The sequence below is a fragment of the Notolabrus celidotus genome, chromosome 10 (genome assembly GCF_009762535.1).
Source record: "Notolabrus celidotus isolate fNotCel1 chromosome 10, fNotCel1.pri, whole genome shotgun sequence".
In the NCBI taxonomy this organism is placed as follows: Eukaryota; Metazoa; Chordata; class Actinopteri; order Labriformes; family Labridae; genus Notolabrus; species Notolabrus celidotus.
Window position 1 is genome coordinate 3,017,525 of NC_048281.1, and position 26,017 is coordinate 3,043,541.

The 26,017-nt window shown below is 41.2% G+C and overlaps 2 protein-coding genes across 3 annotated transcripts in view; one reads left to right on the forward strand and one right to left on the reverse strand.

Moving 5' to 3' along the window:
- The window catches only part of acmsd (aminocarboxymuconate semialdehyde decarboxylase), a 10,098-nt gene extending 8,097 nt beyond the window's left edge, over positions 1-2,001 (reverse strand). The window contains exon 1 of the mRNA XM_034693843.1: positions 1,890-2,001. Coding sequence (XP_034549734.1) covers positions 1,890-1,946 — 57 coding nt within the window. The 5' untranslated portion in view covers positions 1,947-2,001. The remainder of the gene's footprint in view (positions 1-1,889) is intronic.
- Positions 1-26,017, forward strand: part of LOC117820167 (transmembrane protein 163-like) — a 153,804-nt gene that overhangs the window by 990 nt on the left and 126,797 nt on the right. Inside the window, exons 2-4 of one of the 2 annotated variants that reach the window (XM_034693848.1) lie at positions 1,965-2,064; positions 5,553-5,880; positions 15,742-15,861. In XM_034693848.1, the coding sequence (XP_034549739.1) occupies positions 5,679-5,880; positions 15,742-15,861 (322 nt within the window). In that variant the 5' untranslated portion in view covers positions 1,965-2,064; positions 5,553-5,678. Of the gene's footprint in view, positions 253-1,964; positions 2,065-5,552; positions 5,881-15,741; positions 15,862-26,017 lie in introns of those variants that run through there. The other variant, XR_004632707.1, reaches the window with a different exon arrangement.

Consider the following 26,017-nt stretch of genomic DNA (forward strand, 5'->3'; position numbering starts at 1 on the left):
ACAGAAAAATACATGTTCACACTTCATACAGATTCAAGTGTAATGTAAACTAAACACCCTTTATGGGTTAAATGACAAATCTGGTGTTTCTGATATAGATGTAAAATCTTAGTTCCAACATGGCCATTGTTTCCCCAGAGATCTGACTGCAGAGGAGCTTTTATTGATTGTGTTTTCTCCATCTGTGAGGGTTCAATCTTCATCCTGGAGGACTACCACTCTGACGCGCTGAATAAAACTAAGTGAAACCCATCTGAGGCTGTTGACTCTGTTGCATACAAATGAAGCCGGAAATGATCTACGTTTGCATTACGGCCAACAAAGCCCCTTTTTCATATCAGGACAGATGTGCAGCACTGTGTACTTTGTTGGTGCCACAGAGAAGCCTCAGACTCTCTCAGCTTCAGACCGGTCTCTTAATGAAAGTGTTAATCTATTTCTTTTAATACACTGTTGAATGAATGACTGCTTTCAATTAGATTCAATCTCACTAACTTAAAAGTAAACATCACAGAAGTAGACAAGACAAATGTAATGTTTCCTCTGAGGTCGTGATAGACCAGGCCGCCTTATACAGCTTAAAACACAATCAATGATGCTATAAATCTTATACTTAATACAATAATACTTCACATACAATACCATGTATTGCTTACCTGGATTTCATGAGAACTGCTAAACTTGTGACATGTTCACATCTCTGCACAAATAATGCATTTGTCTTGGAACCCAAACAATAAATGAGAAAAGCTAACGTGAACAGAGCACTGATTTTTGCAGATACAACTAACATAACACTCAAGCATGCTCAGGTATAAATACATCTAGACTTGTTGAATAAATGGTAGTATGGGAGGTAGAACCTTCAGTTATCAGGCCCCTCTCCTTTGGAATCATCTACCAGTCAGGGTCTGCTAAATATTGCAAGGTGCAATGCTCATGGTGGATTAAGGTGGGGTCAGACTGAGTCTTATCCTGTCTTGAAGTTGGGTCTGTTCATAATTTGACATAGAGTGGTCTAGACCTGCTCTGTTTGTAAAAGCATCTTGAGATAACATTTGTTGTGATTTGGCGCTATACAAATAATTGATTGATTGATTGATTGATTGATTGATAAATCTGAAGCTTCTGCCATTGGCTTTCAAATATTTTATAAAGCAGATGAGATAAAACACAGTCATCTGAATGGTGCCTTAAAAATCATCCTGTGTGAATTTAAAGTCAGACATCCCTTGAGGCAGAGAAGCTATAAATACAATCATGTGTACAAAGCATGCCTTTGACATATTATGCGTATTTCCACAGTTATGAAGACAATAAATTATGATCAGAGAGCATAAGGCAGGGTGAGGTCACCAGGGGCATCATACTTGTGGAAAAATGTGACCGAGTCTCATATCGAGCACTCATGTGAGCAGGGTCAACAAAGATGCATGAATGTGCCTCATGTACAGGGCCCAGCAGGCTCCTGTCTGCACACCAACCTTCCTGTCCTGCACTAAACATGGGAAATGATTAGCTAAAGGCAGGCCTCGGCGGTGACACAGACATAAGGGCAGGAGCAGATAGGACAGGGAAGAGCAAGGCCGGAGTCACTTATTGATTAAAGTTTAACCATCCATAGAGAACACAGATTTATGGAGTGAGCTGTTAAACTCCTCGCTGACACTCCAGTGGGAAAGTCTGCACATTCTGTTTTACTGCCTTTTAATAGCATTGAATTAAGGTGAAGCTCTCACTGCTATCGAGTTGTACAAACAGAGATGTGTTTCTTTTAAACCCACTCAACCGCACAAAAGAGATCTAGCATATAGATTGTGTGGATTTACTCAAGACTAATACAAAAAAACTCTCAGATCCTCAGTGAGTTTGAGTTTTTGGGTGCCTACCTGCTTCAGATCAGGCCACTCCTTTGGCAGAATATGATTATGAATATCAACCTTCATCCTTCTGATTACCCGCAGGAGATCTGGAGGTCTGCAGCCAAAGAGCTCTCACAGTTTGTGAGTGCAAAACCAGCGGATTAGCTCTCCGCCTTCAGCGAGAGAAACCAATGACCGAAAGGTGAGTGACTGCTGCAGAGACGCCCTGGTCATTCATTACCTAGATATTACAGCAGGTGGTAAATTATTTGTGCGTGCAGCCAATATAATGCCATTTATAGTTTATATTTAAAACCATCTGGAGATGTTAAACTCATAACAATTTTATTTACACCCAGATCCATTCATTCACAAAGACAGATGGCTGTCTGCTTTGTGCTGACTCACAGTTTGGGGCTAATAGCTTTATCTTTGACAGATGCATGTTTGGGTGTAGAAAGATTGTATTACATTATGCTTTCATCTAGCTGGTTTGCTCGCAGTGATATGACTACATGCTGCTGCCATAAATCACAGACCAGCAGGGGTGGAAATTAATTAATCCCATTCACTCACATTACTTTCATTGAGCAGATTCATACTGTACTTTTACTTTTTGGAGTAGTTTTTTTTAAATCAGTACTTTTATTTTACTGAGACAATTTATGTGGAGAGTACTGCACTTTACACTTTACATTGCATCCATTACTGAGCTACACAAAGTGAAAAGCAGAATGGCAACAAGCTTTTCATCAACTGCCTGACTGCCAGCTGATTGGCTAATGTCTACCATCTGATGGTCAGGTGAACGAATATTTAGCAGAGGAAAATATGCATTCTCATGCTGAATTCACATCAAGAAATACTGTTGCAAAGTAGGAAATAAATCCATGGGGTCATCCTTCCCAGGTTAATAACTCATAAGTAAACCATTGGTTTTTAAAAACTGACACCTCGTACCAACTAGCGTAGACAGGACCTGATCTTCTTCATTACAAGCTGTACTGCAGGCTGGTTAAATTACAGTGGCCTCTTTGCACAGCAGGCAATGACTTGATGCAGGGGATCCATCTGCAAAATGCAATGCCAGTAAAAGAAATAAAGAAAAGGATGCACTAAAATTATTCTTTAACTTCAACCTGATAATTTAATGATTTAATTTGTTTTACAGGTAGGTGTTCTTCCTGCATGGCCCTCGGCCTGCCGCACCTCCAACGGTGCCTGTTTTGGTTAGCTGCAGGGTCTTCAGCTGGGGACCACCGCTCATTGATGTTTCGCCCCTTAACCCAGAACATCTCCTGGTGGCGGGGCAGTGAACAGGGACGTCTCCCTGACACTCCCTGCAGCTAACCTTCTTCAGGAGCTGCTTGCTCCCTAGATTTTGTTTCTTCTTCTCAGCCATAGCCAGAAGCTTGCCTTTTCGGCCTCCTCTGAGAGCTCCCTGGTTGCTTTGTGCAGCCTAGCTCCCCGACACCCCAAGTCTTTGAGTAGCCGTGTTGTTGAGGCTCCCACAAAGCCTCTAGCCCCCACCTCCACTGGGTAGAGCTTTACGCTCCATCCTCCTTCCCTGCACTCTGCCACCAAATCAGCATACTTTGCTCTCTTTCTCTCGTGGGCAGCCTCCAACCCCTCCTCCCATGGCACTGTGAGCTCCACAAGGAGGGCAGATTTTCCTGCCGAGGACCATAGGACCAGGTCTGGCTGAAGGGTGGTGCTGCAGATTTCTGCTGGGAAGTGGAGCTGTCTGCCCAGGTCCACCCCAATCCTCCACTCCAACCCTGGTGCCAGAAGCTTGGGTATCAGTGTCCTGCTGGTAGTAGCTGCAGGCTCCCCCTGCTTGAGGAAAGTCAGCCTCTGGTGGCCCCTCGTAGGGCTCTCTCTGTTAGCCTCAGCTCTTCTTCCCTCCACTACTTCAGCCAGCTTCCTGAGCACTTGGTCGTGTCTCCATCTGAAGCGACCTTGTGCCAGTGCAGTTTTGCAGCCTGACAGAATGTGCTGTCTGTGGATATGTGTTGTCTACAAATCCCTTCACACATTAAAGTTCTCCTGACGATTATATGTCAACAATCAGCTTTAAAAGATTTGCTTTAGCATAATTTGGTCATATCTTACTTTTCATTCACTCTCCACTCCTCGGGTTAAAAGAAGGATAAGAACTCAGTATTTGAAGTATATTGTAAAGACAGTGCTGCACGGTGGTGCAGTGGGTAGCGCTGTTGCCTCACAGCTAGAAGGTTCCTAGTTCGAATCCCCAGCCGGGCGGGTTCCTTTCTGTGTGGAGTTTGCATGTTCTCCCCGTGCATGCGTGGGTTCTCTCTGGGTTCTCCAGCTTCCTCCCACAATCCAAAAACATGTTCAGGTTGATTGATCACTCTAAATTGCCCGTAGGTGTGAGTGTGTGCATGAATGGTTGTCTGTCTCTCTGTGTTAGCCCTGTGATAGGTTGGCGACCTGTCCAGGGTGTACCCTGCCTTCCGCCCGCAGCCAGCTGGGATAGGCTCCAGCCCCCCGTGACCCCAAAACGGGATAAGCGGTCAAGATAATGGATGGATGGATGTAAAGACAGTACTTTTTTACTTTAGTGGATGTACAGACTGGTGGGATCACTTCTACTTGAGTAAAATTTCATCAAAGTAGTTTGAACAGAATATTTCGCCACTTCATCCTCTGCAGACCATCATGAAAAACAGGTCAGTGTAATGCTGACTGATAATTATGGAAATATTTCTCCTTTTTCCCCCCACATTATTCACCCATTTTCACAACCCTGCATTTTGGCGCCACCCAGCGGCGCATCACTGAAGCGCGTGAAGTCAAATGTTTAGTAAAGACTCCAAAGACGCTTTCAAACTGTGAAATAAAAACTCCACGGAGTCTGCTTATGGCGAATTATCTGTCACTTATTAGAGAAAGTAGACCCAGACGTGACATTTTTTTCTCATGTAGGTATTCTTGCTTTTTATAACCACGTGACGCGATATTTAACCCTTCAATCAAGAAACACTTATTAAGCCCACCAGGTCCACTTTTGGGGAGATCTATTTGTAAAAATGTAAATAATTAACAATCAAACGATGAGATAATGTTAACAAACGAAAAGGCTTAAAAAAGTTAAAACATTATAGGCTATATGAAAATATGCTCCTATAGTTGACTACTAACAGGAGAAAGTGATGCATTTTCATTAAGAATAACATGGATTAAGCTTTTCTGAAGAAACAAGGTAACATTTGTCATTTCTGTTTCATTTGATATACTTTAGTTGTAATCAAACTTTTCTGTATAACATGAACTCCTATGTAGAAAAAGGTAAAGTCAAATTCCGATAAGAGGTTTCATGTTAGAAGTTAGTTTTTGATCCCATGTTTTGGCCTGTGATGTTAGGAGATGAGTTCCGAGGGGAGGAGAGAAGGAGGAAGGGGAGGAGGAAAAAAAAAACTTGCAGGCGCCGCCTGTCAGATTCTCAGCAGATCTCAGCAATTTATCATACTGCCGCATCTAACCCTAAACTGTCTGTAAGTGGTTCAGCCGGGCAGATTGTTCACACAGAGGCTGCAGAGCTGCTCCTGCACTGTGGACTTTACGCACAAGGAGTTGGTCCGCTGCTGATGTTGAGGAGATAAAATCCTTTATCTCCCATCTTCTCTTATCGCCATCTCTCCTTTTCTCTCCCCTCTCATCGCAACTGAGTCGATACCGGTGGCTTATTGGACGCGCTGGATGGCTACTGCACTCAGCGAACCGGCGTGAATCTCTCTATCATCATCATCTTTCTCTGCCTCTGAGCCTACAAACAAACCAGCAACTGCAGCAACAATGACAGACCCGGCGACCCAGGAGTCCTACCCTGTCCCAGACCCGACTATTGTGGATCCCTGCCCGGCCACAGTGCGGAACGGCCAGTGCGCCCCGGATGGATTCACTAACAACCACCACCAGCAAGCCAAAACCCCCAGCCAGCCCGAGGCTCTAAACACGAGCCAGGAGATGAAAATCACAGACAGTGTGGAGGGAGAAGGTAACTTTATCCATCTCTGTCTTGTTTTTAAAAGTTATGGATGTTCATGCGTGAGAATGTGTGCGCAGTAGGCTGAGTGGATGGGAGGGGTATTTTTACCCTTTAGTGGTATTTTTAGTCCGCTCTGATTTGAATAATTTATGTTAGTCCTACATAAGAAAGATTCATCTTAGAGGGAAGGTAAAGTTGAATTCAATCATTATAATATTGTTAACTGATGTATTCTCCAAAGCCATTCATTTATTGATTCCATCATTTCAGATTTACATCATATTTTGCCTCTAAGGACAAAGTTGCCAGTGTAATTGTTCTTTACGACATGCAGCCAGAGGCAGACACCCTCAGACTCATGGTCAGGTTTCAAAGCTAGATTTTGGCACCAGCCACATTCACACCTTACTAACCCTGACTTATGCACATGTATTTGGTTAAACAAATGTGTGTGGGGATTTCTGCTAATAAATCACAGTCATAATTTATGCAAAAATGCAGAGAACCAGTGAGGCAATACATCCCAACAAGAGGGCCTCTGTTACAGTCTAGCCCACACCTTCTGTGGAGGCACTTAGTTGTTTTAACAAACATGTAGGTTTAGTGAATTGGGTTTAAGGAATAGTGACACCAGGCTAACTAAACTGTGTAGCCTAATGATACTCATATTCAAAGTGCCTTGGATTATTATAAAAAAATTGAAATGTTCAATATATTTCATGTTGCAATAGCTTTGTTGATCAGATTTGGATTATTTGTAGAAGCTGGAGTCAATTTACCTCACCAAAAAACTTAATCAAAGGTCCAATGACGGGAGATGGATGCTCAAAAGTGCTTTTTTTGGCTTTTGAAACGTGTTCATGATGTCCTCCTTACCTAAAAAGATTTTCACACACAGGTCAGGGGTCAGCTACATTAAGTCTTAAAATACAAGTGAAAAAGTTTCCTAAAAAAGGAATTAAAACAAATAAGATAACTACAATTAGTTCAATAATATTGTCACACAAGTTAATATCAATCAATCAATCAATCAATCAATCAATCAATCAATCAATCAATCAATCAATCAATCTTTAGTTGTATAGTGCCAAATCACAACAAACGTTATCTCAAGACTCTTTTACAAACATAGGATGTCTAGACCACTCTATGTCAAATTATGAACAGAGACCCAACTTCAAGACAGGATAAGACTCAGTCTGACCCCACCTTAATCCACCATGAGCATTGCACCTCACAGTATTTAGCTAGTTACAGCAGAGAGGAAAGACTTCCTTTAACAGGCAGAAACCTCGAGCAGAACCAGACTCATGTTAGACAGCCATCATGCCTTGACCGAGTTGGGTCTGGAAAGAGGGATAGAGGGGAGTAAGAGAGAGAGGGAGCGGTGATAGTGATGAGACGAGTAGTAGAAGCTGATGTGCCCACAAGATATGAACTTGTGACCACAATACAATACGTTTTCCACATAACTTAATAAGTTGTACCCAAGCGGTAACCTCCGGTCTCAAAATATGAAGCCCATGTGGAAGTGTTGTAAACTGCAGTTCATCGAGAATCCGCTTGAGGCTGGCTGCAGAAACACAGGAAACCACATACACACCCATTGAAAAAGGACGATCTTTACAGCAGAAATAAACATGTTTACAGCCTTGTACAAAAAACGTCTCTGCTCTACGTAGCTAATTTCTCTATCGGCACACACTGTACGGGGGTGAATTTTTTTCTAACACAACGGTTCAGACGATATTAAGATTATGAGTTTTTGCCCAAATAAGGACATGACTGACTTGACAGACAGGCGGGAACACATAGCTGTTTGCTAGGAGGCTCAAACGTCACACTTTGGTTGAGTTCCGCATTGCTAATATGGCTCCCGCCGACGATTGACTTCAAAACAGCTCTCAGGAACAGATGGGTGATGTGAGTTTGAGGTCTCAACTTTTGTTAGTCAATAAAGTCTAACAAAGATAACCCTGATGACATCACTATGACATCACATGGATTATTTTAATATCAGCCCCTCTTGAACCAATATTATTATTATTCTACAGTTATAACCATAGACTGTATAAATAATGGACGTAGTATCTGTGACGTCACCCATCTGTTTCTGAAGAGCTGTTTTGAGACCAATCGGCGGCGGCGGCGGCCATATTGCTTCTGTCGAGCCAGTGTGACGTAAATAGGCAGAGTTTGAGCCTCCTAGCCAACAGCTGCAGTGTTCCTGCAGGCAGCTGTGCCTCTCATTGGAAAACTCGTAATCTCAATATCTTCTAAATTGCTGTGTTAGAAAAAACATTCACTCCCCTCACAGTGAGAGGACGTCGAGAAATGAGCTATCCAGACTACACTTGTTTTTTGAACCAGACTGTAAACATGTTTATTTCTGCTGTAGAGATCGTTTTCTTTGAATTGTTGTGTATGTGGTTTCCGGTACTTCCAGAGCCAGCCTCAAGTGGACACTCGATGAACTGCAGTTTTTAACACTTCTGCATTGGACTCATATTTTTAGACCGGAGGTTGCCGCTTGGTTATAACACACTGAGTCACTAATGATCAATAACAGAAGGAAATACATATTTAAAATTGCTGAATGCATCTTTAATTATTTTTAATCACTTGTGTTTCCTGGTGCTTGACATGTCAGATGAGATAATGAGAAAGAATTCCCTACTCGCAGACACATGAGGTTACGAGAAGGCATCGAGGACGACTTTGAAAAATTGGAACAGATGTAAAAGTAGTGATCTTAAAATAAACACACACACACACACACACACACACACACACACACACACACACACACACACACACACACACACACATACAAACACATATTTTAGCACAACACATTTCACACATTCACAGGCGTCTTGTCTGCCTTCCTCCTCCGCTTTCCTCATCTCTCTTCTATTTACATAAAAGTCGATGGCACTGCTGTTAGGAAACTGCTGCAATCTCCTGATGCTGCTTAACTCGTCTTTCTATTTATCTGAGGACGTAAATACGTTATCCTATAGTTAGAGCATTTCAGAAAGAAAGGTAAAGGTAGAGGATAGGTATCCAGACTCCTGCTGTGAGTTTTGTGTTCAGTCATGTATTTCCTGGTTTCTTTTTCTCTGTTAATATTCATGGAAACTGCATCGTGTCATTAGGGCTGATGATAATTATTGTACAACTGTGAAAGAAAGATCTGACAGGAGAGGAGAAAGAAAACAGAAAGACACATGAACCCACTCTCACAGCTCTGTGCGTGTGTTACACAGAGGTGCATGAGGAGATGTTGAGCACATGCCTCCCTGGCTGATCCCTCAGACCAGCGGTCATGTGAGCAAAGTGATTTAAGCATGCTGTCTCACTTCCCCCTCTGACACACACACACACACACACACACACACACACACACACACACACACACACACACACACACACACACACACACACACACACACACACACACACACACACACACACACACAAGCAGGCACACACACAAGCAGGCACACTGCTGGTCACTTAAACTAGCTGTAATAGTTCTAACAAACTCTGCTTGGTTGTTCCTCCAAGTAGAAAAACATAGACTGCACAGTCAAAAGGAAAAGAGGGTTTGTAGCTTTACTTATGGGTGAATTGATCATTACTGGGCTGCAAAGAAAACTATGCTACTATCCAGAGAAAATCATAGTGTGTGATACAATAGCATCCAAATGTATAGGTTATGAGATGTGTTGTGCAATCAGGACAAATGTCAGGTATTATACACCCTGAAACATGAGCTGCCATTGTTTGGAATTATGTGATTTTATTTTTTAATTTTTATCTTGTCAGTCAATCAGCCAATAACTCCAACAACCCACAAACTTTAATTGACCTTGTACTCATTGTAGGTATAAATTTAGACCTCATCAACATGAGTCTGCATTTTCTCACATACCCTTAAACACACACAAGGACACAGCTGCGTACAGGGGTGCACCCAGACTTTTTGACCCACCGGTGGCACTGACTTATGCAGGGCTGGCATGAAGTATGTGTTTGACACACATGTCTGAATAGCATTTGTGTAACATTCCACCCCTGAGCACGCCCCTGGCTGCATAGTGTAACTTACTTTACCACTAATATTGTAATCTGATTAGTGCTGGGTGATATTGAAAATTATAATATCACGATTAAATATTTCATATCAGTTGATATCGATAATTATTACAAATCTCAAATCTCAAATCATTATTTCATTTAAATGTAAAGTCAGATTTTTGCTCCTGAGTGAAAGTTGAAGAAAGCAGACAGTTTGTTAGTTTGTATCTGGATTTAGTTTCTGATGAATTCTGAATCCATCATTTCTGACGGTGCTAACAGGAAGCAGGTCTTTAATGGAAGATGAGATTTTTGTGAAGTTTCAGTTTGTAGATTCTTATTTTTCTCAGGTTGAGATTATTTGCATAATTTGATTTGAATTTACAACAAAGATAAATCAAATTGTGTTCTGTGTATCAGTTTATAGAGTATTGTTTTGAGTTGTGCTCTCCTCTTTAAGGTTACTAAGGGTTACAGTCAGAGTGATGTTGTTTCCCACAGTGCAGTGAATGCATCACGGTTATTCAGTGTTCAGTTGTCCTACGGTCGTGGTGGACATTAAACATGTTCACAGCAGGAGTTGTCTCTGTGCTCTTCCTTTACCCACATCCTGAAAGTAGATTTAATGAAGTGTATGAAGTTAATAATTAACACAGAGTCGATTCAGTGTCAGACTAACCACTCTGCTTTGAGCTGCTAGGTTTTGAGTTTTCTTCAGCGTCTCTGTCGCTCATCTCATCTGTTTACATTTTGCTTCGACAGCGTTAAGCCCCGCCTACCACTCATCCCGCAACATGATTGGCTGTTCAATGCCGTCTTCTTCTACTGTCTAATGTTGGGTGGCAACTAGCGTTTAAGGCTCATTAGTGCCCCTCCATTTTAAGTGGCCAGGGGGTTAAATTTATATTGAGAAAATGATATCACGATAATTATCGTTATTGAATTATCGCCCAGCACTAAATCGTTTTTTTTCCTCTACCATTTCAGATTGATATTTATTCCATGTAAGCACAAGGCCTGATTTTCTCTGACTGCCTGTCTGCTGAGAAATCAGTTCCACTCAGATGAAGGGATTTCACATCAGCTAGATTGGTGGGTCAAGGGTTGAATTAGTTTTAGCTGTGAGAACGTGCCACAATGATAAAAGGTTCTGTTTGTGGTTGTTTTCCTCTTCATGTCAACAAATTAATCATGTTTAATGAATTCAGAGCGAGAATGACACAGGAGGTAATAAATTATGTAGCCAAGAATGCACCATACTAAAGTCTTCAAGTTAACTCTTCAAAGAGATTTTCTTAGTAAAGCTACAAGCTGCTTATTGTATTTGGCAGATTTCTTAAGTGATTACATACAAACTCTTTGCCTCCCGTGGTGTCACACCGATGCAGGCAGCAGGAGTTGTACATTTTGACATCAAAACATGTATTATTGTACAGACGAGGCCCTGGTGTACGTGTGGGTTTGGATGCAAAGTAGTTTCTGACAGTTATAGCGAGAAGTTGTTGGTATGAAATGAAAGTCCGTTGAGGTATTACATGGCTTGGAGAGCAAACTATGGCAGTCAGTCAAAAACAGTTGGCAGTGTTTGCTGGTGGGAAGCTGGTGAGGGATCATATCCTAGTAACAGCACCATTTCCCTCTGGATGCCCTGTCTGCGTTATCTCATTCTGTCTACACCCACTCCAGACAAACAGCAGAAGTCATCATGATGATGTATACAGGGGGAAGATGCAGGCGTGCAATGCAAGAGGAAGAGGAAGAAAATCAAATCAAGGTGGCATACCAATGTGTTGAATACATCATGGATTATTTTTATTACACTTTTTTGACAGTACAAAGTGAAAGCAGAAAAACAGCTCCAACTGCCCCAACATTTACAACAAGAGGGACACTGTGGAGAAACAAACATGTCATTGGGGAGGTTCAGTGTAATAGCAGACTAACTTTTCTTGCAAAGGTCATTTGTCAAGTCATGTGAGCTACTTCTCTGTTGCATTCAGCTGACAAGAGGGGCAGTGTATGAATTAGAATTCTGAGTAACCATGATTATAGTAATTTTGGGATCCTGACTAATACTTGGAAAAAAGCCAAAAAGAAAATTTAGGAAGGGGTGCAACCTCAGGGATTAAAAGCCAGAACAGCCTCGGCCTCAGCTGCTTTGATTTCTGCCACTCTTCTACAATCCGTCTTTTGAGGATTGTTCAAATACATAACAGAGAGCACTAAACCTCTGTAGTTCTCCTTTAACTCCTCAAATGGTTTAACTTGGCACAAACGTGACTCTTCCTGCTCTCTATCAGCTGCTGTTTCTGGCATGATTCCCTCCCTGTAACAACAGCAGCAGCAGCAGGGATGCCTCACAATCATGCAACATTTTACCACAAGGGTTCTGTGCCTGTATGTCACATCATAATGTTTCTCAATATATTTTGTGTTTTTTTTTGTTCAGGATCAGGTGGTTGATCACAAAATTTGGGTCAAATGTGTAACAGCTGATATTTGGAAGTCACAGCTTTGCCTTCTACAGATCAGACTGGATTCTGTTACTCCCTTCAATGCTAGCACAGTGGTGGGCTAGCTTGGTCCCAACGTTTTGCCTCTTTGACATTCATAGTGAAGACACGATGAGTAAATTTTTCACCTTTAACTGGCAATATGAAAAGGGCTAATGTTCTTTTATCCTCTTTTGTTATGTTGTAAAGCACTTTAAATGACTCTCTGTGAATAACGCTCCATAAATAAACCTGCTTTACTTTGCCTTGCATATAAGAGATTTAGCTCTTAAGTCGTTTCAAGGTTTTGTGCACAATACTGCATAAACACTCCTTGATCAAACATCTTCTGTGGCTTGACACCTTATCTGAAACTTTGCACATTTGGACACGTTAACACATTTTTTATCTAATGAATATCCCATTCTAACTGAAATGGAGACAAATACATAACTTTTTAAACGGGACATATCATGCAAAATGGACTTTTTAATGGTTCTCTACCTGAAATATGTTTCCCTGGCATGTCTACAAGCCCCCGAGAATGAAAAAAATCCATTCTGCCCCTGTTCTGATTTCTCCACCTTTCTGTAAATGTGTGTGAAACGAGCCGTTTCAGACTTCAGTGTTTTTGTTACGTAACAACAATATCCGGTCTGTCACGGAGTCAGAGCTCGGAGCTTGTTCAGCCCATAGACTGTATAAAATAATACTGAATCCCCCCTCCGTTTTTCATTACCTGCACAAATGTGTGCTAACAAGGAGCTTAGGAGGGAGGCATGCTAGTTGTAGGCTGTCTTAATAAACACAAAGGTCGGTTTTACTCCCCACGTCTGCAGATTTGAAGATCTAGTGGGTGATTTTTATTTCTCATGGATAAGTGCTAGCGCTAGTTAGCATAGCTACATAGCCACATGTTCATAGCTGTAGCTGTGTACCAAGACACACGTCTACATACTGACAAATAAAACAACAAGAAACACTAAATCTGTGACCAATCCTTCAGAAAAGGTCCCGCTGCCTTTCTGGTAGAGGTCGGTTTTACTCCCCACGTCTGCAGATTTGAAGATCTAGTGGATGATTTTTATTTGTCATGGATAAGTGCTAGAGCTAATTAGCATAGCCACATAGCTACATGTTCATAGCTGTAGCTGTAGCTGTGTACCAAGACACACGTTGACATACTGTCAAATAAAACAACAAGAAACACTAAATCTGTGACCAATCCTTCAGAAAGGTCCTGCTGCCTTTCTGGCAGAGGTCGGTTTTACTCCCCACGTCTGCAGATTTGAAGATCTAGTGGATGATTTTTATTTATCATGGATAAGTGCTAGCGCTACTTAGCATAGCCACATAGCTACATGTTTGTAGCTGTAGCTGTGTACCAAGACACACGTCTACATACTGATAAATAAAACAACAAGAAACACTAAATCTGTGACCAATCCTTCAGAAAGGTCCTACTGCAGGCGCCTCTCCATCAGGATCAGATTCTGGATCAGATTCAGAGGGTTGAAGTAACGTGATCTCTGAGCAGCCGTGTATATTCAGCCAACATGTAAACATTAGATCAACGTGCTGGACAGCCGAGGCACATCCACTTCCTGAGGGGGCGTGGTCAGAGAGAAAACAGACTGTTCTGAGGAGGACTGAAGAAGAGGGCTTTTCAGGCATGCCAAAATCTGATTTCAAAGTTTTTTTTTGAGCATAAACTTTAAAGACATGTTTTGGGGACATCTTAGACCAATATATATTGATGAAAGAAGCGTGATATGTCACCTTTAACTCTGCAAAACCAAAACAGACACATGGTAGTGCATCCTTTGCCCTTACAGTATGTGCAGAAAGCTGACTCCATTGGCACTTCCATATTTAATTGCAGATTTTTCTGTTTCTAAAATGTCAAAAAGCCTTCTCTCTCCCCTAATTAGTTCACATTAACTGCCTGCTGTCGTGGCTTATCAGTCCGCCAGGTTTCACAGGCGACAGATACTTGTGAAGCATTTCTGGATAGAATGACAACAGATAGCATTCAAAGCTCTTTTGGGTGGAAAGGTTCAGGGTTATAAATATTGCATGAATCTGCAGAGCTTCACCACATAATAATGGAAGAGCTTCGGGCTGTTTTGTCTGTGACTTGAGGCAAAGCTTCTCTCACAAAAACAAGGCTGTGAGCATGTAGGAAATGTATGCTAATTGTATAACTAAGCCAGCGAAGTGGACCTTAAATAGCAGCTGAGGTTCGACTTTTCTCAAAATTAAGTCTCACAAAAGATTTCTGGTGATGTATTTGGTGAACTTGTGATACTCTGACTGATTAACTTTAATATCTTTGTGATGCAGCAGCTGTGGGGCTATTTTATGCGGTTCAGGTAAAATGCAGCTGTATACGTTCAGCTTGCTGCAGTGATACAAGTGTTCTGTGTCTGTGCTCTGAGATTTATTTAAGCCTGTGAAGGTCACGGTCAGTAAAGACAGTTAAACCAGGCACGCTGTGGCAGAGCTATGCTTCAACACTGAGCTGTAATCTGCAGTATAACAAGGATCCCTCAGGCATCACTCAGTGTTTGGAGTCCCTCAGTGTAAATCTCTAACAGTTCAGGGCTCCCTTTGGAGGCTGTAGAGAACAATGCATGAAAGATGCATTGGATGAAGAAACAGATCTATTAATGTTCAAAGCAGAAATAATAAAACCTTAATTGGTCTTTTGGGCCTTTTGTTGTGGAACGACTAGAGCTAGTATTAAATGGAGTATTTAAGAAGCAGATCATGACCTTTGACCTCCTTTGGGAAAAAGCCATGCAAAAATATTCCTTTAATCATAACCTGAATGTTTACAGACTCCAAATAAGGCATTCATATCTGGTAGCTGGATTCAGTGTTAGGGCAATCATAATGCTCTTCTATGGTCAGTTTTTTGGATGCATTTTGATTGGTATTATGTTACAGTATTGATGGCTTCAGTTGCATATTAATAGCATTGACATTATGACCAAAATATCACTCCTTCTTTCTCAAACTAATCTAAGATGATGAATAAAAGTGGTGATGAAGGCTTTTCTATAACAACTCCAAACATGTAAAATTGAATTTTAGTGTCTGAAGTGCTCCACAGGACTCCAGGATGAGTTTTTTCTTCAAATCAAAGTGTTGTAAAAGTTCAAAATGCCACTGATTTTTCCTCTGGTTGTCGTGCAAGATCAGAAGATAAACCATTTCATAAGAACATTACAAAACCTTTGCAAAGAGAAAGAAAGAACTGTCCTTGTAACAGAGTTTACGTGTCTCCCTGCAGGTCTTCTCGAAAGCAGCATGCGCCTGAAACCTCACGAGGCTCAGAGCTACAGGAAGAAGGCTCTCTGGGTGTCCTGGGTCTCCATCGTGATCACACTCATACTGGCTGTGGCAGCTTTCAGTAAGGATTTAAAACACTCATCTATAAGCATGCAACATGGAACCTAAGTTTGACACTTTCACTTTTGGTAACATAGGTTGCCATCCAGTAGTGTCAAGAATGTCTGTGGCAGTTTGTGTCCCAGTTCCCTGTTGACTCAGGGTAGATGTTGTCATCTCAAGGCATGTAATGGTGCAAACATGTTGTCATTTTGTGGGGTTGGATTAGATACAGAAAGCCTGAGTTTCATTGTTGTGCAAAGATGGAGAAAGGCACTTACAGCACTTATAGGTGACATCTATGTTATCCATGTATAGAAGCCAAAATGTCTCATAATGGTCAATACATAGGACTTGTTAGCAGTGGAATAAGAACAGATTCATCCATAGTGTCTAAAGATCCTAATTCACTCTATTTCATATTCATTTTATTCAGTTATAAAAGAAGGCATAATAAACAATCGCCCGTGTGATGTGTCTCTAACTTCAATCCCATTCTTTATAATCAGATCTCACAGTATGATGGTACGTAGCACGACGAGCCTCACATTAATCTCATGAGGGTCATCCTCCGGAAAAGCGAATGAATGATTCACAGAAAATTGTTAGTCAAAGTTGAAAACTTGAGATGTCTACGCAGAGCAAAAGTGCCATTGTTCTCAGGCGGTGCTGAACTTTCATACTTTTTATACACAACATTTGATTTGGCTCATTGCACAGCATCAACCCATGATGCACTCCATGTTCAGTTTGTATTATATCTGTGGTGTTTGTTTGAGGGATTTTAGCAAAATAAGAGTTCAGGTGAAACAGCTGACAGAGATAAGACACATTTCTGGTTACTTTTCTCTGAAGTTATAACCGCTCATTTATAAGCTGGTCACTTGAAAAGTGTCGTAAAGCAAGAGAACATTATCAAAGAATTAAGTGTAGTTGGAGCCAAACTTCTTTCATTATCTGACTAATGATCTCCGTTTATGAAATATTGGTTCAACTATAAAATGGATAATTGCCCCATCAATAAGATTTTCATATTTCAGTCCAGAACAATTTCACCCTAAAAAAGGATAAAGCTAGTACTGTTTTATAGATCAGAAATTAGTTTTTTTAAATTATATTATTTGGGCATTTTGGCCTGTAATGGACAGGACAGCTGAAGAGAGACAGGAAATGTGGGGACAAGAGAGTGGGGGAGGACATGCAGTAAATGGTCGATGCTGGAACTGAACCTGCGACCTCTGCAATGATGTCTATAGAATCTGTATATGGGGCGCATACTTAGATCGCTAGGCCAATGGTGCCCCAACACCTTGTTAAGAGTATATAATCAAGTAAGAGACAGGACTTTGTCTTCATAGGCCACAGTTTCATATCAATGGTACCAGCTGTAACATGTGTGTACTGCTGAGTCAATAGAAGAATGCAAAATAGCACTAATCTTGTTGTGAATTTGACTTGATCCTTAGAGTTTTTATCCAAGAAGTGTATTTATTCTCCTTGACCAACATGCTGTTCGTGATGTCTTTCCCTGCACTAAAGTCACTGTCTAATGTAGGGCTGGGAGATATTTAAAATTATAGTATCATGATAAAATATTTCATATCAGTCAATATTGATAATTATCACGATAAAGTTGATTTTTGCTCCTGAGTGAAAGTAGAAGAAAGCAGACGGTTTGTTAGTTTGTATCTGGATTTAGTTTCTGATGAACTTCTTGAATCCATCATTTCTGACGGTGCTAACAGGAAGCAGGTCTTTAATGGAAGATGAGATTTTTGTGAAGTTTTAGTTTGTAATTCTTATTTTTCTCAGGTTGAGGTTATTTCCATAATTTGATTTAAATTTACAACAAAGATATATCAAATTGTGTATCAGTTTATAGAGTATTGTTTTGAGTTGTGCTCTCCCCTTTAAGGTTAATAAGGGTTACAGGCAGAGTGATGTTGTTTCCCACAGTGCAGTGAATGCATCACAGTTATGCAGTGTTCAGTTGTCCTACGGTCGTGGTGGACATTAAACATGTTCACAACAGACGTAGTCTCTGTGCTCTTCCTTTACCCACATCCTGAAAGTAGATTTAATGAAGTGTATGAAGTTAATAGTTAACGCAGAGTCGACTCAGTGTCAGACTAACGACTCTGCTTTGAGCTGCTAGGTTTTGAGTTTTCTTCAGTGTCGCTGTCGCTCGTGTCAGCTGTTTACATTCTGCCCCCAAAGTATTTAAGCCCCGCCTACCTCTCATCCTGCAACATGATTGGCTGTTTAATGTCGTCTTCTTCTGTCTAATGTTGGGTGGCAACTAGCGTTTAAGGCTCATTAGCACCCGCTTTTCCAGTGGTTGGGGGGTGTAATTACAGGTTTATATATATCAAATTTATGGAACATTTGTTAAATTTATATTGAGAAAAATTATATTGCGATATTTATCATTATCAAATTATCGCCCAGCCCTAGTCTAACGTCATGATTGTGTATTGGAGACTGACTCTCTCAACTTCAGATCAGAAGTAGTGTTTTTTCCAGTCTGCCTGGTTTTGATCCTCTTTTTGATTTTTTAATACAGCATATTAATTTCCTCAGTGATCCCTCTGATGTAGCAACCGTTTCAGCACTGTTATTGTCTTATGATATAGAGAATGTTTAAAACGTGCTACACCATTGTGGGCGCAACACAGGATGTTGCTTTGTCATCCTGGCTAAGCATCAGCGTTTAGTCACAATGTGCCCCTCGTCCAGTGAAAGGTTTAGTCTCATGTGAGGCGCGCTGACTGAGCACAAACCAGCTGAAGTGATGCAACTCAATGGACTCACTCTGAGGGATGAAAAAAGAAAGAAGATACGAATGAAATACAGAGCAGGGGACTTAATGTGAGGGAAGTTTTGTACTCAGCAACATTAGTCAACAGAAAAGAATGCCACAGACTGACAATCATTACACAAAATATTGAACCATATTGGGTGATACAGCACAGTGCAGACTTCTCACTATAATTCAGTATTTAAATGTAAAATGTGGCCTCTATGTTTGTTTGTGTTTTGGTATATTTACTCCTGACCACCTGACTACCTTTATTCAATATTTGGCATACTGATTTGACATTTGCTCCACAGAGTGATCTGAGCTTTTCTCAGTGGTTGATTTTTGTTAGTTGTAGCTAAAAGAATCACTTCATGCTTACTGCTTGCTACTTGCCAGATAGACAAAATTAGCAAGAACCTGGTTAGCATTTGGAGCACTTAGTAGTGTTAGACACTTTTCTCAGAAGTTGGTGGAGCTCCAGAACTCAGCTGAAGTCACAGTGAATATCAGAACCATGTACTGTTAAAAAAGGACGCCATATGAGTGCTTCAAATCAACACATGAATCTGTTCTGCTGGGGACTGTACCCATCTGAGGGATCACCTTTTTAGTATGTTTTTGTTGACTCTACCAGTCAGGTTGCTTTTGTGCATGCCTAGGTTTCACCTGACAGCACCTGTGGAGATGGTCTTTTGGCTGAAAGCTCACAATAAGCAGAAATGAAGTGATTTTGTCCACTCTAGTCATTGATCAGAACTACATGCCTCTCCTTGAGAAAGACAGAAGTCATTTTAAGTCTAAATACTCAGCTATATGTTAAAGCTGGGGTTGGTAGTCAGATTTAGACACACTTTTTTTTATACTTGTTAAAATGATCTTTCTGTCCCGATGGTAATCAATACATAATGTGTTCTTAAAAAAGAGGTAAAAAAAGCTGCTATCTACAGCCGGAGTAAACCTGGGAAAACACTAACCAATCCCTGCCATCAGGAGCCAAATGATGAAACCAATCAAATCCCGTCCTGCCGTTCTGCCCGCCTCCTGCAGAGCGTACATTTCATGTTTGTTTGTGTTTTTAACTTTCACTATGAGAATGTTTTGGTGTTTTCTTACCGCTGAGTGAGACATGAGTTGATGTAGTGTAAAACACAAACCATGTGCTGAGGACCGGTTTTGAATCAGTCACCATCATATGGTCGTGAATCAGCGGCGCTCGTGCATGTGAGCGGGGGCGTCGTTTTGGAGGAGCTCCGAGGGGAGGGGGGGAGGGGTTAGACGGAGTCCTGAGGAAATGCTACATTCAAATTCATGCTAGTTTTCTGTGAATACCAACCCTAGCTTTAATTGATGCTTCACATCAGCCTTTTTAGGTGTTGTTTTTTATGTTTTTCACTGGTTTTGAACGCCCCCTGGTGGTAAAAAATATGCCCTGCAAATTTCTCTCAGTAGTATAACAAGTAATAAAGAATACTTATGTTATTAAGATGATAACAATATAGATGTTATTGATGATGATGGTGATGATGATGATGATGATGATGATGATGATGGTGATGATGATGATGATGATGATGATGGTATTGATGATGATGGTATTGATGATGGTGATTGTGGTGATAAAGTGATTTGATGGCAGTGTGGGATAATTCAAACCCATTCTAGATTTACTCAAGTCCTCCCATTTTCACAGTTTAGCTGTGAAACTTTAATACAAACAGTAAAAATCACTAAAGCCTGCAGGGGATACATAACCTTCAGTTTGTGTACGACACTTGTTGATTCATATTTATGATGCCTTGAGGAGAAACCAGTGCAGGAAATCAATTGGAAACGGACTACTAAGTATAAAGAGGGAGAACTATCTTCTGTGTGTCAGTATGTGTGGAAGTCTTTGGATCTTATCTAGATTGACAAGTTCCAACAAGACTTTCACAGAAGAGAGGAATCACTGAAAACAGAGGGAGACGTTCCAGTTAAGACAGATACTATCGAGACAGGTACAGAAACACTGTAGAAGCACTCCTCTTTTAGTCTTACTACAGCCTTTGGTCGGTGGCAGTTCTGAAAATAATGAATGAATGTAAAGCCTCTGTCATCTGGCTGCATAGACAGAAGTGAAAGACTGCAGAGAGAGCTGAGAGTGAAAGACAGATGGATATGGAGATGTGAAGTGGAGCTGGGAAAGGTGGGATGATACCAGGGGACAAGGCAGGATGAGTCCTGGCAGGCAGTGCAGAGGATGGGGAGGTTGTGATGGCTCAACTTGAAAGAACAGCAGCGTGTCGTTTCCTTCCGTCTGTGCCCTAGTTTCTCTCCAGTAATTCTCACCATCTATTTTTTATCTCTGACGTCCGTTCGGCTTGTCCTCTTACCCTTTACTTTCTTTACCTCCTCTTTATGTGCTTTCCCGTCATACTCATCCCCTTTTGCCCTCCTTTATCTTTTCTGTACTTCTGTATCGTTTTTCCTGCGTCTGTACCTTTCTCTGACCTTCAGCAGTATTTAACATTTAGCACGAAAAAGGGTTAAAGTCTGATCCTTTTCCGCTCCACTCTCTGTTGTACGGTCTCTTGAATGTCTGGGTCAGAAGTGGTCATCTGTGTTCGCTCAAAGCCTGTCTTGAGAAGCTGTCTTTTGTGCTCTCCTGGCTTGTTTTCAACCTGTGAAAGTGGTACAAGTCCTGTAGCCTAACTCAGACATATCAGACTCAGAGAAATACACTCAAAGAGGTACAAGCAGATATGTTATTTTCCTGTATAACTGCCTTCAAACTGGCAGACAGAGTGCAAAGTTAATTGGACAACCTCCAACAAATATTCCAAATGCACACAGAAAACTGTGAGTAAGAAACCTAGGCACACAAAAACAGACACCTTGATTGTGCTTTTCTAAGATGATAGGATAAATAAAGCTTGAACACATATTTTAAATATACATCATTTGAGAAAAAAACATGCAGACAGCTATTTTCTGTATTCTCTGCCTTGCTAAAAAGATCCAAAGTGATTCAGCAGCAGACACTACCAGCCTCCCACATGTGTTTATTTCTGTTGTTTTATGCAAATAAGTGTCTGAGACAACAGACGTGTCCCAAGACAGTTTTTTATGCTGTTGGCAGTTAATATTGTTTTTAATAAAATACAGCCCTGTGGCCTTAAACTATATCATTTATTTAGACATTGGTAGTTTTTGAGAAATATTTCCTTTAATTCTTTGTTTCCACATCTTTAAAAAAAATTAGGGGTGTAACGATTCATCCACTACATCGATGTATTGATTTATATTCCTATGATCCGACTACATCGATCTGTGCTCAGCAAGTTGGCCTTCCAGACGACATATATGGATCTAACATCGTTTTAAAAGGTAATAAATGGATTGTATCCATACTAGGAAATAACACATTGGATTTAAGCACGGCAGACTTTATATGGATGTGGTTTTTTTTACACTTTTATTATTATTTTTTTTTTCAGAGCACCACATTCAAACAGACTTCAACAGTTTTACATCATTCTCAATCATCATGACATGTAATTTTCAATCAGTTCGCAGACTGCCAGTGTCCGTATCTGTCCCTCCTTTTATCGTCCATCTCCAGTGCTGTGCTTCCCTTTTTCCCCCCTTCCCTAGGGTCTCAAAAACAACGAAAATAAATGATTTTCTTGATAGGCAAGTAACAAGATTCAAAGCAAAATAAAATATATAGGTCATGTGTTGAAAAGAATTAAATAACACAAATAATACATTACATGTGCGTTCAGGGGCACACCTGTGTGCGGGCACCCCAGCCTGTGCCCACCCACATAGCCCCGCTGCACATTTTTTTACACTTTTAATGATAAAGATGTTAAACGTTACTCAATTCAGGCTGCCTGTCTGTGACATCATCACCATGCGCCAGCAGACAACAGAACATAGCATGGCGGATGGCAGAGGAGAAGCCGGTGAGCCAGAAATGATCAAGCCACCATTGTGGTCCAGCGTGTGGAAACACTTTGGCTTTTGCAAAGACGGAGATGTTCTAAATAAGTCGCTCTCTGTTTGTAGGATATGTAAAGGTCAAGTAAAGTTACCACGGCAACACCACAAATCTATCCAATCACCTACTAAGGCGCCATGGGATTTCACACAACACCGACCGTCCAGGCACCTCTTGCAGCTTTTCCACTGCAGCAGCAGCGCAAGGTAACATCAGCTCTGCAGAAGCCTCAGGCCTCACCAGCATGTTTAGTCAGAGACTAGGACAAAACTCGGCTCGGGCCAAAAACATCACAGCAACAGGAATCTAGGCCTCACCAGCAATTAAGTATTGATTCATTCATACCCGATTCCCTTACAAGCAACAACAGGAATCTAGGACTGTCCAGTATCAAGGGATTTATTTCACAGTCACACTGGTTGAATTTTTGGCTAAAAAGTTACTGAATCGATTTCAAGTCACTGAATCGTTTCAGATCATATCGTTCTAAATGAACCAATATCGTCCTTTAATCGTATCGGCAACCATGTAAAGGGTAAATGGACTTGTACTTATATAGCGCTTTTCTAGTCTTTCTGACCACTCAAAGCGCTTTTACACTACTCGTCACATTCACCCATTCATACCCATTCACTCACTGATGGTAGAGGCTGATATGTAGTGAGGGACCATCAGTGTTCGCTAATCCCATTCGTTCACATTCACACACCTCTGAACAACAGAGGGAGCAATTTGGGGTTCAGTGTCTTGCTCAAGGACACTGCGGCATGTGACTGCAGGAGCTGGGATCAAACCGCCAACCTTCCGATCGTAAAACGATGTATCATGTATCATGATACGAATCGAATCGTTGTAAAAAAGAATCGTTACACCCCTAAAAAAAATATCACCTGAAACACAAAATGTTATCCTGTGCATGGATTATTAAGTAGGTAGAGGTGAAAAGGAACCACAGCTAATATCAGCTTTCTTTGATATATTTTCATGCATTATACAGATGAAGTTATATTGACATCCTCCACAGTGAGTGACATACTCAGCCTCAGTTCTACTGCAGCCAGAGCTCACAGTGGAGCAAAGGGCAGAAGGAAACGTTGCTGTCATCACTAGCAGTATCAAATTACCTGTCTCTGTACATCTTCTTAAAACCAGGCTGTGTTGTTTACTTGATTTTGTTTTGAAATATGTCATTTGCCTGAACATACATGAACAGCCTGATGAGTTAAACTCAGTATTCAAAAGAGGGATGTTCTTTCAACAGATTGGTCCATGGCACTATTAGTGGTACAGTAACTCTGAGTTGTATTGTGTATTTGGTTTGACCCTTGTTAAACAGTGGCTTAATTCTTTGAAATAGCTGCCAGATTATAAAACCATGCATATAAAGTGGTTACAATTTTGGCAGCAGCTATTACACATGACAACAAACCAGATGAGACTTTTATTTGGCGCCTAGACAAATAATGTGAGAGAAATGTTATGAGACAAATATATTATTTATTGAACTCAAACCACTGTTTGGTTTCTTCTGTAAAATGGTAAATGGACTTCTTATATAGCGCTTTTCCAGTCTTTCTGACCACTAATTGTCTATTTCACCCATTCACTCAAAATTCACACACCACTGAACATCAGCGGGAGCAATTTTGGGTTCAGTGTCTTGCTCAAGGACACTTCGACGTGTGACTGCAGGAGCTGGGATCAAACCGCCAACCTTCCAATTGATGGATGACTGACTCTGCCCACTGAGCCACAGCCACTCCCAGCCGCCCCCCTGTAGAATGAGAAACTTAGATGATTGAGGAAAAAAAACTACGTATTTCTTCACATCAAGTCATTTTATCTCATGGTTCACTACAGGAAAAGTGCAAGCGCATCAGTGCATAGATACTTTTAAGTTGACTGAAGTGTCTCTGAAGTGGTTGTACTGTTCCTGTGGTGAACTATGAGACAAAATGTACAATGTCTTAAGTGCTTTTAGATCCCCTCGTTCCTTATTGTATATCCCTCCCCCATGTGTGTAGGTACCTGAATAAATATTGTTCCATTTGCAGGTATTAGGGGATTTCTGGCTTGTATTTCTGTGATGCATTTCCATTGCGCCTGCTTAGGGACCGCAGGAAAGCTGATCCATATTCAGAGAGGGGAACAGACTGCACAGCAACAAGGATGATTCTCAGATTGCCTCTTGGAGCAGGCAATAAGAGCTGGCCTGTGGACTAATGGCTGCCGCACAATCAATCAGCGGCACTGCCAACAACTATTTAATGTTTGAGCAAGAGAAGCCTGGGCTAGGAAAGAGTAACAGAGGGAGGAACAGGAGGGAGGAACAGGAGGACTGGGGACGAAGTCTAAAACGGAGTGGGAGAAAATGGGACAGAAAGAGACAGGAGAGACTAGGATGGAGTGACAAAGACCAGGTTTGGAAAAGAAAGATGAAGAGGTGTAGTAAGGGCAGAATAAAAACAAAGAGGGAAATAACAGACAGAGGGAGATTAGATTGCGGTCGCTGACAGCACCATGAATCGTGCTTAAGTTGTAGTTGCTATCTATCTTGCAAGTTATTGCACAGTTGATACTTGAGCAGAGAAAAACACCCATGCAGTTTTTCACCCGAGTGCTTGTTATGCATGTGATTTTAGAAGACAGCTGTCAACGTCTTCCCTCCCCATGTTGCCTGAGTTCAATTCCACCAGAAAGATAATAAGGGGGGAGTGGAGGGGGCAGCGCTTTATCCTGGTTTATTGGGAAGTCCAGACTGACAGATGTGATTCCAGTTTCACTGTCTGTGATACGACTCTCACTGAAGCAAGCCAGTAAATGCAGGTCATGCAGATAGAATCATACTAACATTGCAATCCTGAGTAACAGCTCCAGACCCTCACACATCTGGAGAGAGTGTACCAAAGACTGCCTCGTACTTTTTCACTCCTTAAATAATATTCAAAGACTGTAACTGAAAATGTGTTTCTTTATGCCACACAAAGGTGCAGAGGTGTGGGATGGGAGATCCTAAAAGCACTTCAGTTACCACCCACTCTGAGGAGACCATGATAATTGCTATTTATGCTGTTATTTGTGAACTGGACTGTTTTTCGAGTTAGGCTCATTTGCACAGAAAGATTCCAATTTGCTCCCAGATGTGCGCACACTGCCCAATTTAAAAAAAACATGTAGCTTGGAGTGAGACCCTATTTCCTTGCAGCCCTTTGAGAATTACCTCCTTTTGTTCAATTTATTTCCGCTAGGTTTAATGGCAGAAGACAGTCCTTCTGTGGATTCTCCCCTGACTGCAGTCAAAGATGAATATAATGAAAGTTATAGTGACACAATAGGGGTTGGATATACCAAGATTGAAATAAGGCCAATGTTAGATGGAAGAGAAAGACACAGTAG